Below are 16,743 nucleotides of genomic sequence, written 5' to 3'. Positions count from 1 at the left end.
AATGTACCTCAATCAGATTGAGGACGTTTATAGCAAAGGAGTACCCTAATTAAGTTAATAGCAATGTACCTACCTATATAGTTTAAGTTTAAAAAATTTGGCTCTCAAAAGACATTTCAATCGTTGTACTGGTGATATTTGGCTCTGTTGACTAATGAGTTTGCCGACCACTGGGATGATAATGCCTTTGAAAGAAGTGACAGGAGAGAGATCCTATGCTTTCAGCATCCCTTTCTAGATTCCTTAGGAGAATGTGGTGTTGATGACTCAAAAATAGGGAAGTCAAGTAAGATAAGAACTGAAAGTACCCAGAAGTATTTGGCAATTTGGAGGTCATCGGTTTCATGATTTCATTGGAGAAGTATGTGTGGAAACCAGGTTGTGGAGGCACTGAAGCTCAAACATGGATTTTGGTATTAAAATGTGTTATCTTTTTGTTGCTGAAGAAATAATAGTAATAAAAACTACTGTTTCTTGAATGCGTATTTGGTGCCAGGCACCATGCTAAGCAGTTTTACTTATTACAGTAACTCTGAGGTTGGTGTTGTTGGCTCCATTTCCAGATGAAGAAATGAGGGCTTGTAGAGATTATGTAATTTTTAGTTACATAATTGGTAACAGCTGGCATTGCTATATTTGAATCCAAATATGTAGGACTCTAATAAACGCTAACTATTAGTCACTTCTATGTTAATGTTCATAGTATTCTCTATGTGCTTCTCTCTCTCTCTCTCTCTCTTGCACTTGCCAGCTGTGAGCCTGGCTTCTGGCTGAGCAGCGCTCCCCTGTGGGAGCGCACTGACCACCAGGGGGCAGCTCCTGCATTGAGCGTCTGCCCCCTGGTGATCAGTGTGCGTCATAGCGACCAATCGTACTGCTGATTGGCCAATTTGCATATTAGCCTTTTATTATATAGGATACTTTAGAATGGTACTACTTTTATATTTAATATTTTTTTTATATTCCCTTTAAATGTTTAAATTACATATAGTAATAAATGGGAATTATTTTCTGCTGTATCTTAAATTCTTTCATGTAGGTTTGAGTGATTCACCAATAAGTAGTTCATTTCAGGTATTATGAAGACACTGAAAACAAAATGATGGCAAAATTTTAGAGCCTCAACAGATTGAGATTAACAACATTTGAATTTTGCCATATACTCTGTGTTCAAGTTTTAACATTTTTATTTTTTTTAAATATATTTTTATTGATTTCAGAGAGGAAGGGAGAGGGAGAGAGAGATAGAAACATCAATGATGAGAGAGTTATTGATCTGCTGCCTTCTGCACACCCCACACTGGGGATCTAGCTTATAACCTAGGCATGTGCCCTGACCTCGGGAATTGAACTGTGACCTCCTGGTTCATAGGTCGATGCTCAACCAATAAGCCACACCGGCTGGGCCATTTTTAACATTTTTAAACGGCTTGAGGCTTTGACACCTTTTCCTTTTTGTCAACTAACTCCCAAACACTTTATTTCTGGTTCAAATCAGTACTTTAAGGGTGAATGATTTTTATAAGGACTGTCAAATTATAAAACTTATAGATTTAAAATGGAAATGGAGCTAGAAAGATAAGGAATCATCTAGTTCTATGCTATCATTTCCGAATGGGGAATCGAATAGTTAAAAACTAGTTAGATTTAGGGCTTCTGACTTTTAGTGTACTTTGAAATAGGAGTAGACAATGCTGATTTGGGATGTTTCATATCTGTCTGACACATGGAAGTTTCCCCTGTACATATAGTAAACTCATTGATGTCCCTTCAAATAGTCATTCAGTAACTTTTTCTCTATCATTTGAAGTATTATAAAAACAAAATGAAAAAAGTATTTTGGGGAATATAAGTATAATAGTTGATATCTTGGACAAGGGACTTAGCATAAATTTTTACTATAAAGCAGTGATGGCGAACCTATGAAACGCGTGTCAGAGGTGACGCGAACTCATTTTTTTGGTTGATTTTTCTTTGTTAAATGGCATTTAAATATATAAAATAAATATCAAAAATATGTCTTTGTTTTCTAATAGGAAGTTAAGAAACTGAAGAAAGTAGGTTATCAAATAGTTGACAAGTGATATTTCATTTCTCCAGATCTGAATAGAACAAAGCAGATAGGGTAACATACTGGAAAAAAGGAAGCTTAGAGGCTTGTATATGATGGTTGAGTTTTCTATGCGTTTTATGGTCTCTCCAATCAATATATTAGCATTTATATTTTTTAGACATTTATTTTTGAATAGGTATACATGCATATGGTAAAGCATTAAAATGGGGTTTATAGTAAAGAGTAAGTCAGTCTTCCTTCCATTCCTATCTCCAACCATTGGTGCCCTTATTTAGAGCCACTATTAACCATTTTCTTGTGTATTCTGGACATCATTAATAAACCTGTACATACATATACATTTTTTCTCACAAATAGTATTATAATTGCATCTCATTTTAAAAAAATCTATTTTTTAAATATATTTTTATTGATTTTAGGGAGGAAGGGAGAAGGAGAGACAGAAATATCAGTGATGAGAGAGAATCATCAATTGGCTGCCTCCTGCATGCCCCCTACTGAAGATCCAGCCCACAGCCCGGGCATATGCCCTGACTGGGAATTGAACTGTGACTTCCTGGTTCATAGGTTGATGCTCCACCACGGAGCCACACCTGCCGGGCAAATGCATCTTGTTTTAAAATACATTTTACAATATATCTTGTAGATTATTTCATATCAGAAATTATATAGCTGTTTTATTTTTGATACATGAATAATATTCTGTTGCATGGACATACCATATTTCCTCTATTTAGGTTTTTTCCATCCTTTACTATTCTAAATAATGATGCAATGAATGTTCTTGTTCTTAGGCCATTTCACACATGAATGAATATATATACACACACACACACACACACACACACACACACACATATGTATATATATGTATACTAGAGCAGCGGTAGTCAACCAGTGGTTTGCGGACCACTGGTGGTCCATGAGGTCTGAAAGGTTGGCGACCGCTGTACTAGAAGCCTGGTGCACAAATTCGTGCATGGGGGAGGTGAGGCGGGGAGGGACCGTGGGAGGTTGGCGGGCGGGTGGGGAAGGGACCACGGGAGGTTGGCCGGTAGGCCCCTATTGGGTGATTGGGGCCAGCCGGCCAGGGGGAGGGACTGCGGAAGTTTCGCTGGCCGAGGGAGGTTGGCTGTGGGAGCGCACTGACCACCAGGGGCAGCTCTTGCATTGAGTGTCTGCTCACTGGTGGTCAGTGCATGTCATGGCGACCAGTCGTTCTGGTCATTCTGTCATAACGGTCGCTTAGGCTTTTATATATAGATATAGATATAGATATAGATATATATTTTTTAATTTATCTTTATAGTTGAAAGTATTACAGATGTCCACCTTGACCCCTTCTAGACCACACCTGTCCCCCTCACATGGATATATTTTTACAGGATAAATTCCTAGGAGTAAAATTGTTTGGGTCAGAAGGAATGTGTATTTTACACTTTGATAAATATTACTAAATTGTTCTCCATAGAGGTGGTACTAATTTATACTCCAGCCATGGTGTAGAGTTCCTATTTTCCCACAATTTTATCAATACATAGTAATATCAACCTTTTTAATCTTTGCCACTCTGATAGATAAAAAAAATGGTAGCTCATAGTTTTAATTTGAATTTCTTTTGTGTGAGGTAAGCCTCTTTTTTTTTTTTTTTTAATTAATCCTCACCTGAGGATATTTGAACAGTTACGCCTAACTTGATATCTCTTAAGGTGTACGTATGTGAAGAACCTTGAAGAAATAATAAAATTCATTCGAGCGACAAAAACACAGTATATGATGATGAAAAATACATTTATTTTTTAATGTATACATGTACACTGATAGTCCAACAGAAAACTTTATGACTCCGTTTGATATTATCAGTGGGACTTTTGCTGCTGCATCACTGATGACAGAGATTTTACATCAGGTTTATATTTCGTGACCTTCAGAAATATGCACGAGCTACTACTTTCATCCGTCAGGCTACTCCTATTACGAGACTTAACAAAATTCATCACTGAGAACAAAGATTCACAAGCGTATGTGGATGAAACCAAAACACTGGTCGGATCTAGGAAGGCAGGGAGAGTTAAGGCAGAGGCATAGAAATTGCTCTTCCCCTCTCTCGTCAATCCATGTCTATGGTCTTTAAGATAACTTGTTATGTAAAATTATTTATTTATCTAAGATGCACCTACACTGAATTTATCTGAAAAATAAAAAAGTCGATATTAAGAAAAAAAATTGTAAATGGAAGATTATAAGAGAGGGTTTCTCGTGCTGGCAAAAGTTACTGGCGTGCCATGTTTGGCACGCGTGCCAGGGGTTGCCCACCCCTGCTCTAGTAACAAGTAAACAACCATGACAGAGGATAAAATATAGTAAAAAGCAAAAACCAAACAATAACAAGTGGAAAACTTGGCCGGCCTCTTTCAGTGATTGGAAGTAAAAATAATTCAGAAGCAGCCACCTAGAAATGAACTTAAAGCCCCTTTGGTCTTATCCATTTCCAAGATAAATATTGCATTTGATAAAAATGATTCCAAAACCAAAGTTACAATTTTTGGAAGTCACCTTAATGGCAGGGCAGGCGGGATGGCGCTGTCCTGCCCTGCCTGCAGTATGCAAATTAGCCGCCATCTTTGTTGGCAGTTAATTTGCATATCACACCGATTAGCCAATGGGAGGCATAGCGAAGGTACGGTCAATTACCATGTTTGTCTATTATTAGATAGGATTATTTATTTATCTAAGATGCACCTACACTGAATTTATCTGAAAAATAAAAAAGTCGATATTCAGAAAAAAAATGTAAATGGAAGATTATAAGAGAGGGTTTCGCATGCCAGCAAAAGTTACTGGCGTGCCATGTTTGGCACGCGGGCCAGGGGTTGCCCACCCCTGCCCTAGACCCTTCAGTGCATGGGCTGACGCTCTAATCACTGAACAACACAGGTCAGGATCCTCTTTTTAAAAATCCATTTACATTTTCTCTTTTTAGAGAAATGTGGTCATGTTTTTTGACTTTTATTCTGTTGGTTTCCTAATGATTTGTAGAGACTATAAAGGAAGATTTTCCTCCTTTTTTTGTCTTTAAAATGTTTTTCCTGTAGGTTTTAAAGTGATTGCATTTATTAATTTTTTGTTTATAACTTTTATTTTTTTTCCCATCACTATTTATCCCCCTTACACCCTCCTCCACCTCCACCCATCCTCCCCCACCCCAAATCACCACACTGTTATCCATGAGTTCTCCTTTTTTTCCTTTTTTGCTCAATCCCTCCCCCCCTACATCAGAGCTGTCTGCTTGCTCTCTATAGAGTCTGTCTCTATTTTACTTGTTAGTTCAGTTCATTAAATTCCAAATATGAGCGAAATCATATGGTACTTGTTTTTTTCTGACAGGCTTATTTCACTTGGCATAGTGTTCTCTAGGTCCATCCATGCTGTCATAAAGGGTAAAATTTTCTTCCCTTTTGCAGCGGAGTAGTATTCCCACTGTGTAAATGTACCAATAGCTGTTTTAGCCACTCATCTACTAATGAACACTTGGGCTGCTTCCAAATCTTGGCTATTATAAATAATGCTGCAATGAACATAGGGGTACATATATTCTTTTGAATTAGTGTTTGCGGTTTCCTCAGATAAATTCCTAGACATGGAATTGTTGGGTCATAAGGCAGTTCAATTTGAATTGTTTGAGGTAACTCCATACTGCTTTCCACAGTGGCTTTACCAGTCTGCATTCCCACCAACAGTGTACCAGGGTACCCTTTTCTCCACATCCTCACCAGTACTTGTTTTTTGTTGATATATTGATGATAGCAATTCTGACAGGTTTGAAGTGATAATCTCATTATGGTTTTAATTTGCATTTCTCTGATGATTAGTGAGGTTGAGCATCATTTCATATGTCTCTTGGCCATATGAAGAAGTAACTATTCAGATCCTTTGCCCATTTTTTAATTGGATTGTTTATTTTTTTTAGTGTTGAGTTGTATAAGTTCTTTATAAATTTTGGATATTAACCCCTTATCAGATGTATCATTGGCGAATACGTTCTCCCATTTAGTGGGCTGTCTTTTCATATTTTGATGGTTTCATTTAGTTTGATGAAGTCCCATTTGTTTATTTTTTTCTTTTGTTTCTCTTGCTGGAGGAGATATATCAGAAAAAATATTGCTGAGAAATGTGTGAGATTTTACTTTGTATCATACTTAGAAAGTCATTTTTTACTTTGAGATTATAAAAAAGTCTTCTATATTTCCATCTAGTTCTTTTATGTCATTATTATGTTTGTCTTTGAGCCATCTAGAATTTATATTAGTTTAAGGTACAAAGTAAATATTTAAAATTATTTTTTTTCATATAGCTCTCTAGTTGTTTTGATACCTATTCTGTAATTATTATCTCCTGTGTTGAAGAACTAAGTAGAGAAAACGTTAATTAGCATAGTGCCTGGGACTTTAAAAACTAAATGATGAGAGTGTTGGTTATTGTGCTGGTGGTAGTTTTTCAGTTTTAAGGGGAGAAGGTTTGGGATGAGATTCCTATAAAGGTGGTAGATATAAGTGTGTTTATAGCTTGTGGAGACATAGCCAGAATAGTGTAAAAATATAGGAGAGAAGGAATGAAAGTTTTGTAAGGAAAAAGGTGAACTCCAGAGTGTGGACTAGAGGTTAGCCTTAATTGGAAAAAAGAAGGACTAGACTGGAAAAAAGAAGGTGAGGATGACTGAAGTAGGTATAGAATACTGTAGATGTGAAGGTGAAAATTGTTAGACTTTAAGAAAAAAGTAATTAAAGGCACTTAAATATGAAGGTAGATGTATTGTAAAATACTTGAGGAGAGTGAGAGATTTTGTATGTTCACTTTCTCTTCCTTCTCCCTTCTCTTACAGGTCACCCTTGCAATTATGGATATTTAAAAGAATCAGACAGTGTGGAGGGGGAGTCCCCCTCCTCACTCCCCCTTGGTGCTTGACTCCAGGAATAATATATAAACTGTGGAAACTTACTTTTAAAAAAACGAACTTGTATTTAATATAAATTTTATAGCGCTATTTATAATTTTTTGATTAAGTGCCAAAACCAATTGTACAAAGATTTATAGTTTTATATTGTTGCCATTAGGGTTTAAATTATAATCCTAAGCAGGCCATTCTCTATAAATTTTTCTGAGTAGCACCTTTGTGCCCTGTTTTTCATTTTAAAAAATTAGTTTTATCTAAAGAAATAGCAGTATAAAAACAATTAGGATGAATTCTTCCATCCCTGACTGCACATTAAAGTGTCGATCCCTGAAGCATGCTTTGGATGTCCTTTCTGTGGTAACCAAAGGGAGTGAAAACCAGATTAAGGCCTTTCTCTCCAGTCATTGTTATAATGCTGCGACTATCAAGGATGACTTTGGCAGAAATGCCCTCCACCTTGTTTCCTCCTGTGGGAAGAAAGGAGTATTAGAATGGCTTATTGAGAAAGGAGTGGATCCATTGGTGAAAGACAAGGAGTCAGGATGGACAGCGTTGCACAGAAGCATCTTTTATGGACATATTGACTGTGTTTGGTCTCTGTTGAAGGTAAGTGTAATTTGTTTATTTAAAACTATTATGTTTTTCTTGAAAGGAGGAGAGTAGAATACATCCCTATTCTATCCCATTAGAAATTATTTAGTTTCAAGATATTCTTTTTAATCCTAACTTTTTTGGTAATATATGGGCAGCAGTAGCCAGATAGCCATATTAAAGTAATTCAACTTAGCTCATAAGCAGTTTGGAGATATTAATAAATCTGGCACTTTTGCTGAAAACAATTCATGTCATCTTGGCCTCTCTTATTCCAGCCACAGCCGTGGTGACCAATTGTGCACAGGCTTCTAGCAGCTTTGTGTAGGTATAATCTGCATTTCGTTTCTGGCATGTATTGCATGCCTCTGATTTTATGCCCAGGGCTTTGCAAATGCATGACCAGGTAAAAGTTTGGGTGAGTTAAAATCCCTGTAAGAGCAGCTCTCCCTTAATGAAGAATGGGAACCTGGGAACCAGTGGTAAATACTTCCTTCCTCCTTTTGTCCCTTGATAGGACAGTTATTCTGTGGTATATTTTATAAGGTCCTGGTAGGATCATGCACTAGCCTCCTTAACAGTGGCCTATTCGGTAACACATCCTTGTATTGTTTTTTGATCTTCTTTCCTTGATTTACTCTCCTAGTCTCGGTACTGCTTTCTAGGATGTCTTCCCAAGGAAATTACCTGTGTGCCAGTCTAGCTTATGCTTTGTTTTGGGGAAGACAGTAAAAACAAACAGATAGACATTTCCAGTAGTGTTACTAGTGGAATAGATGTATCTAAAGTCCATTTGCTCCTTGTAGGGCATTGGCATGAAATGCTCAGGCTTATAAACCTGGTATATACTTAGATGCTTTTTATTATGCTAATGGATTTATCTACTGTTTTGGGGCTCTTTAAAGAGTTGTTTTTTAATCCTTACCAGAAGGTGTGTTTTTATTGATTTTTAGAAAGCGGGGGGACTGGTGATAAAGAGAGAAACATCGATGTGAGAAAGAAACATTGATTGGTGGCCTCCTATATGCATCCTGCCCAGGAATTGAACCTGCTACCTTTTGGTGCAGGAGATGAAGCTCCAACCAACTGAGCCACACTGGCCAGGGCAAGAGTTGATTTTTGAAGAAATGGGATAGAGTACACACTGGTCGTCCTGCTACTTTTAGAATTTAAGATAAGCATGTTAAAGTTTCAGAGCCCACCATTTCTAAAGCCAAAAAAATGTCCCTAGTCCTTTATGTAGGTTGGGCTACTTAGGGTAACACAGTATATGTAGTCTTACTAGTGTTCAGTTGGTATAAGTAAAGTTTAGAACAAATTGACAAAACTTTCAAAATAAACTCTCCAGGCATCTAAGTTTCTGGGATCCCATTTGTCATTCATAGCTTGCAACACTCTGCCCTAGAATCTACCTGCCATACTCTGAAAAAGGCCAAGCTTAGGTCTTCCCATATGGATTTATTGTGTCTAATTTTTTTGAAAGCAGTAAGCAACATAGTTTTAAATTTGTTATGATCTTGGATCACTTCTGATTTTTGTTTTACTTATTTTCTCACTAACTTGAATGTTTTTTGTTCATTGACAGTCCTTGTGAAATCAGGTATAATAACCGTCTGGAACATAATAAAGTTCCAGATGGTTATAATTGATTTTAGTTTATAGAATCCATTGTTACGAGGTAATAGGGGATTTCTCTTTCCTGAGTAACCCAAAACTAAGCATGCCAACATGTCACAGAGTTTAAAAACTTCATGGTTCATCTCAGCCTATAACTATCCAGACAAACTCTGTGTGTGAACAGGCAGTGATGATTCGCACCAGTTAAAATAGAGGTGAGTGTTAGTAATTGCTTAATGCAGCAGTTCTCAACCTGTGGGTTACAACCCCTTTGGCAGTCGAACAACCCTTTCACAGGGGTCGCCTAAGACCATCCTGCATATCAGATATTTACATTACGATTCCTAACAGTAGCAACATTACAGTTATGAAGTAGCAACGAAAATAATTTTATGGTTGGGTCACAACATGAGGAACTGTATTTAAAGGGCCAGAAGGTTGAGAACCACTGGTTTAATGTCTTATAAAAATACCAGAAAATATTAGAAGTTATTCTTTAATTTTTTTTAAATATATATTTTTAGTGATCAGAGAGAAAGGGAGAGGGAAATGGAAACAATGATGAGGAAAAATCATTGATTTGTTGTCTCCTGCACGCCCCCTACCGGGGATCAAGCCCACAACCTGCGTATGTGCCCTGACTGGGAATCGAACTGTGACCTCCTAGTTAATAGGTTGACACTCAACCACTGAGTCACACAGGCCGGGCAGAAGTTATTTTTGAAAAGGAGTACATTTTATATTTTATTTATTTAAAACATATTTTTATTGATGTCAGAGAAGAAGGGAGAGGGAGATAGAAATAAATATCAATGAGATAAATTAATTGGCTGCCTCCTGCATGCCCCCTACTGGGGATTGAGCCTGAAAACCGTGCTTATGCCCTAACAAGGAATCAAACCCTGACTTCCTGGTTCATAGGTCAATGCTCAACCACTGAGCCACACCGGCTGGGCATACATTTTACATTTAAGAAACTGTAATGAAGTAACAGTAATATGATTTGAACATAGCTCTCTATCACCCCTTACCCTCATTATGATTTAAAAGACAGAAAGTGTGGTGATAGGAAAAGGGTGTTCTATTTCATGTTTGAATTTTAATTGTAGAGATATAAAGCTATATAGATTACTTTAAATTCACCCTTAAACACACACACGAAACCAAAATTAAACAATGCTACAAATTTAAGGAAAAACATGAAAACACATCACAAAAATAGAAATACAAGAATATAATTGTCTCAATGTCAATAATAGATACAATAGAATTCAAGGCAAAAAGATATGGAACATAGTTGATCACATTATGTTTATGTACAGAAAATCCTATAAATATTTTTCTGCCATTGCCTTGATATCTTTTTTTTTTAAATTCTCACCCGAGGATATTTTTCCCATAGAGAGAGTAGAAGGGAGGGGGAGAGACAGAGAGAAACATCGATGTGAGAAAGACATACTGATTGGTTGCCTCCCACTTACGCCCCAACTGGGCCAGAGATGAGCCTGCAACTGAGGTATGTGCCTTTGACCTGCATTGAACCTGGGACCCTTCAGTCCATGGGCTAACACTCTAACCAGTTAGCCACACTGGCCAGGGCTCATTTTGATTTGAAATGTCACTTATTTCTTCATATTTTCTGTCGTTCCTTAGTCCACCAAGAATTGGATATTTGATTTCTCTTAGTTCTCTGTGTGAGAAAAATAATGTGTTTGGTCGTAGGAGATCCTTGTTATTCAATGTTTATTTTTTAAATGTTTTTATGAGCTTAATCTGTATTTTTGATAAATAAGAATAAAATTAATGATTATAGGTAAATGGTTAAAAATACATGCATACAAATATATATATATATAATCTTCTCTTTTTTTCTCTCTCTCTTTCTCTCTCTCTCTCTCTCTCTCTCTCTCTCTCTTTTTTTAGCATGGTGTTAGTCTGTATACCCAAGATAAAGAAGGCTTGTCAGCTTTGGATCTTGTAATGAAGGATAGACCAAATCATGTAGTATTCAAAAATACTGGTAAGAAAATTCCACACATATATATTCCATTAAGATGCAGCTTAGAAAACTTTAATGATATTTTATTCTTGTTAAATATCTGAGGAAATTTGTGTTTATATCTCTGCAAAGAAATTCTACTTTGGTAAATGTGGATTGATAATTTTGGTTCTCCAGAACACTTCTATTTTGCATTTTTCAATTTTAATCTATTTTATGTCTATACAAGTAAAAACAGCCTACAAGAGGGAAGGCATTTAGAATTTTAGCTACTGTAAAGTCATTAGTGTGCATCTAGAAAATAGCATCAACATTTAAGGTAGAGGGAAAAAGGAAATGATTCTTCCACCTACACATTCTTCTAATTCTACGTATGCCTCCAATTTGCCCTTTGAGCTCTGGAAGTAGAAATTGGCTGAAAAAGAGAAGAGATTTAAATGGGGCACTCTATAATTTTCATTTAGTGATCAAGCTAAATTCTTCATTTTATTTCTACCTTGGATACTATATTATAAAGAAATTATATGAGCCTTCCAAAATAAAAATGAAGATTCATATCATAAACTTAGCTATGATTAAGTTTTATCCTAGTTTAATGGGTACCTTAATCAATACAGACAGTCCTCAGGTTACGTCGGACTCGACGTACGTCGTTTTGTGGTTATGTCGCCATCTCCCATTTATTTATTAAAAAAAAAAGTTCCGTCATTTTGACGTATGTACATATGTGCTTTATGTTTTTTAATTATTTATTTACCACAAGTAAAGGTCGGGAATTGTTATCTTTCCTTTAATTTTTTTTTACTGTTTCACTTCATTACTGCTGTGTATGTGCTCCATGTGATGGGTTCCCACTTACGGCGAAAAAATCGCGTTATGTCGTGCCGTAGGAACGGATCTCCGATGTAACCCGAGGACCTACTGTAGTTTTATTTACATCAATAAGGAGCAAGCTATTGAAAGTTAATATTTCTAGCCTGGCTGGGCATGGCTCAGTGGCTGAGCATTAACTTATGAACCAGGAGGTCATGATTTGATCAGGGCACAAGTCCTGGTTGCAAGCTAGATCCCTAGTGGGGGGCGTGTAGGAGGCAGCCAATCAATGATTCTCTCTCATTGATGTTTCTCTCCCTCCTTCACCCTTCCCCTCTGAAATTAATAAAAATATATTAAAAAAAAAAGAAAGTTAATGTTTCTGTAGGAACAGTAATTAATATCACATTTGCTTTATTTAGTACCTTTATATATATGTGTGTTAATAACTTTTTATGTTTTAAGTATTATTTTCATGGAGACTAAGTGGTTATGGCAGGTGCTGTTTTACTCATTTGGCAGTTAAACTTTAAACTTTAGTTAAACTTTAGAAACAAAGAACAAATATTAGATTGCTTACATTGAGGCAGGCCTATGCTGATTTGGATTTTCTGATTTCTGTTCTTAGAATTATATAATATATTAGTAGATTCATAATTTAAAAGAGAATGTTGGCAACATCTTTCTAAATATGGTGGTTAAATTTCTGTAAAGAGTCATGTGAGAGGTAAAATGATTAGTGGAATATATCTATAATTTAACTACACTAATATTTGTTTTAAAATATAAAAGTATAAAATTAATTTTCATTTTAGATCCTACAGATGTCTACACTTGGGGAGATAATACAAATTTCACCCTGGGTCACGGAAGCCAGAATAGCAAACATCATCCAGAGTTGGTGGATCTGTTCTCCAGGAGCGGGGTTTATATTAAACAGGTATTTTGAAGTACAATCTAAGTACTTTTAGAATTAAAAGGTACTTTGTATTTGATAGCTCATCTTTTCATTTAACTTATGTTAACTTTGTTGAAGGTATGATAATCTATTTGAATGAAGGAATCAATCAACAAATTTACTAATTTATTTTAGATTTTGTTAGCCTTAATCATATCTATACTGTGTAAAATAGTGTAAAACTGAGATCTTTTTCGAGCACTGTTAGAAATTCGAAGGCACTATACAGATATTAATTTAATTTTAAAAAGGTAGAGCTTCTGTTGATTTGTAGCTTTTGTTTCTGTGTAACATAAAATTAGAATTTTTCAAGTTGTTTCTCAAGTGAATTCATTGTTGAAGCTCAGTATTACTAGTTTTAGATAAGTGAACCTGAGTTCTTAAATATAAGTAATTACAAAGTTAATTGATATAATTGTAAAGATTTTATCTTGAGTCTTTTATCATTATGCTGGATGTTATCTTTCACTTCTATGGATCTTATTACTGTTAACATATTCATCTTTCTCTTACCACTTTGTGTGTGTGTTTATATCTCTCACTCTCCCTTTCTCTCTCTAAAATCAATTAAAAAATATAAATGCAAATAATTTTTAAAAATAAGAAAAAAGGATTATTAAGTGGTATTAACATAAAATAAGTATGCTGCACATTAGATGCATTGAAAATATCAGTGTGGCCTGGGGGTTAGGTATGTAAGTACATGCATATTTGAAACTTCTATTGGTTTCTAGTTATTGCCTTCTGCTGATGCAGTTCAACCATTTCAGTACTCTTGTCTTCTGGTAAGAATGTGTTGATATGTAAGTGTGCTATTAAAGATATATTAGACAAAATTAGAGAAATAAAAAGGACATACTGTCTACCCCACATTCCCCATGTATAGCTGATGTTTTAAAAAATACTTTTACCTTAAAACATTTCCATAATTTAATAACATATATCATTCTTTGATGATTGTTATGCTTCATATTGCATTCTGCTCAGTTCTTGCTGTTTGGGAAACAACTGGCTTCTACTTTTTGTAGTTGAAGACTTAGGATTTGCATTTTCCTTTGTTTAGTCTCTTCTATGGGTAACCCGTGCTAATTTCTTCTTTGTTCTTTTTTTTATGTGTCTGTTTTTAGACATAGTTTTAAAATAAAATATGTATATTTGTAATTTTTATTACAGAAAACTTGAAACATGTACAAAGTAGAGAGAATACTCTGAATACCAATGTACCCATCATCCAGCTTAAACAGTTAGCAATAATCTATTATTAATTTTAAATAAAATTAAGGATGTTTTATTTGGAGAATTTTAATAATATCCTCTTGTTGTCCCACAGGTGGTGCTTTGTAAATTTCACTCAGTGTTTCTGTCTCAGAAGGGGCAGGTCTATACCTGTGGTCATGGTCCTGGAGGACGTTTAGGCCATGGAGATGAACAGACATGCTTGGTAATTGATATATTTAGGTAACTTTAGTAAAATTTTGATAAACTGAAAGCTTGCATTAACCAAAAAATTTTTTTAGCCAAATACCAGTATAAGGAGAAAATAATGTACCAATTAGTAATAGATTTTTTAAAAATATATTTTTATTGATTTCAGAGAGGAAGGTAGAGGGAGAGAGATAGAAATATCAAGGATGAGAGAGAATCATTGATCAGCTGCCTCCTGCACATTCCCCATTGGGAACTGAGCCTGCAACCCAGGCATGTGCCCTGAACAGGAATTGAACCTGTTTCATAGGTTGACACTCAACCACTGAGCCACACCGGCCAGGCCCCAATTGGTAATAGATTTTTAACAATCAATGATTTTTCTAGTATATCATGTTCAAATTAGATATGATGCAAAATTGTGAAGCATCAAGGAAAAATTTTCTTTTTATAGCAAATATTGGGAAGGGACTACTGGTATATTTACCGTCGATTAAAGGGTATTTTAAAAAGGAGAGAGAGCCCTAGCCATTTTGGCTCAGTGGATAGAGCGACGGCCTGAAGACTGAAAGGCCTCAGGTTCGATTCTGGTCAAGGGCACATGCCTGGGTTTCGGGTTCGATCCCCAGTGTGGGGGGTTGGGGGGCATGCAAGAGGCAGCTGATCAATGATTCTTATATTATATAAAACAATAATGTCTTGTATAGTGTTAGGTGTTTTTTTTTTTCTTTCTTTTTTTTAATCCTCACCCGAGGATATTTTTCCATTTATTTTTAGAGAGAGTGGAAACGGGAGAGACAGAGAGAAACATCAGTGTGAGAGAGATACATCAATAGGTTGCCTCCCCCATGCACCATAACTGGGGCCGGGGATCGAGCCTGCAACCTCGGTATGTGCCCTTCACTGGAATTGAAACCTTCAGTCTGCAGGCTGACATTCCAACCACTGAGCCAAAACGGCTAGGGTGTAGCTTCCTTTTTTGGGGGGAGTTTATTATATAGTTTATTCTGTTAAGGAATTGTCATAAAGCCTTAACAGCCCTGTAAGTTATAGGCATTATTATCCTCATTTTATATACAATGACAATAGTAATAATAGCAATCATTTATTGGTTGCTTATTCTGTGCCAGAGACTGTAGTGTTATATACTTAACAACTTATCTACTTCTAACACCAATCCAGTTATCATCTAAAATACTATTATAGCCCAGTTGGGATGGTTGAATGTGACCTATGAACTAGAAGGTCATAGTTCAATTCCCAGTCAGGACACATGCCCAGGTTTCGGGGTAATCCCCAGTGGGGGAAGTGCAGGAGGCAGCCGATCAATGATTCTCTCTCATCATTGATGTTTCTATCTCTCTCTCCCTTCTTCTCTTAAGTCAATAAAAATTAATAAATAAAATGCTATTACAATTTTGTGTTCAGGTGAAGAAAATGAACTACTGAGAAGTTGAGATTTGATTTTCAAATAGCTAGCAAATGTCTCATGGAAGGGATGCATTGTTTCCTGTATTTTTTATTTATTTTTTCAATATACCAATGAGTTCTTTGGCTGAAGAGCTCCCTTTATACCAAACAAATTTGTACTTGGTGTATACTAAGGGCTCAAAAATTATTTGTTGCGTTAAATTCTTTTGTTACAGTGTTTTACTAGGGGTTTTGTGTTTTACTAATAATTCCTTGCTGAATTGTAGAATTTATCATGATAGAGCAATGTACCAGTCATGTCATTTTACTAGACATAGTATTATCAGATTCTATTTGTATATCTATATAAATGCTTATTAAACTAAAGTTAATTTTATTTTGTAGGTCCCTAGGCTTGTGGAAGGGCTGAGTGGTCATAATTGTTCCCAAGTGGCAGCTGCTGAGGATCATACTATTGTATTAACTGAAGATGGATGTATTTACACATTTGGTCGCAATACTTTTCATCAATTAGGAATTATTCCTCCACCTTCCAGTTGTAATGTACCCAGACAGGTAAACTTCTCTTTTTTTAAACAATAAGGTGGCTATTTGCTATAAAACCTGTATGGACAAAAGGATGGAAGGTATTGACAGAGCAACTTACTTTTCTTACACTGAGTGGCCAGATTATTATGACCACCTGACATTTGTAGGCAAATTAGCTATAATTTTCGCGCTGAAGTTGCTAGAGGGCCAGACCATTATAAATAGGGAAGCAGGTTGTTTACCACAACAGTAGAAGTGATTTTTTTCTGAAGATATGGGTAAACAATGCGATTTAACAACCTTTGAACGTGGGATATATTTGAACGTGAGTGGCCAGGTTATTATGACCACCT

General features: G+C 35.9%; 1 protein-coding gene across 8 annotated transcripts in view; it reads left to right on the top strand.

Moving 5' to 3' along the window:
• Positions 1 to 6,956: 6,956 nt before the first annotated feature.
• Positions 6,957 to 16,743, top strand: part of IBTK (inhibitor of Bruton agammaglobulinemia tyrosine kinase) — a 77,769-nt gene continuing 67,982 nt past the window's right edge. For 6 of the 8 annotated variants that reach the window (XM_014542648.1, XM_014542645.1, XM_005869931.2 and 3 more), the window contains exons 1-5: positions 6,957 to 7,634; positions 11,160 to 11,256; positions 12,864 to 12,988; positions 14,337 to 14,447; positions 16,247 to 16,417. In XM_014542648.1, coding sequence (XP_014398134.1) covers positions 7,314 to 7,634; positions 11,160 to 11,256; positions 12,864 to 12,988; positions 14,337 to 14,447; positions 16,247 to 16,417 — 825 coding nt within the window. In that variant the 5' untranslated portion in view covers positions 6,957 to 7,313. Of the gene's footprint in view, positions 7,635 to 9,222; positions 9,452 to 11,159; positions 11,257 to 12,863; positions 12,989 to 14,336; positions 14,465 to 16,246; positions 16,418 to 16,743 lie in introns of those variants that run through there. The other 2 variants (XM_014542649.1, XM_014542646.1) reach the window with 2 other exon arrangements.

This window comes from Myotis brandtii, unplaced genomic scaffold (assembly GCF_000412655.1).
Source record: "Myotis brandtii unplaced genomic scaffold, ASM41265v1 scaffold31, whole genome shotgun sequence".
In the NCBI taxonomy this organism is placed as follows: Eukaryota; Metazoa; Chordata; class Mammalia; order Chiroptera; family Vespertilionidae; genus Myotis; species Myotis brandtii.
Note: the sequence above shows the minus strand (reverse complement) of the source record. Positions and strands in the feature narration are given on the sequence as shown.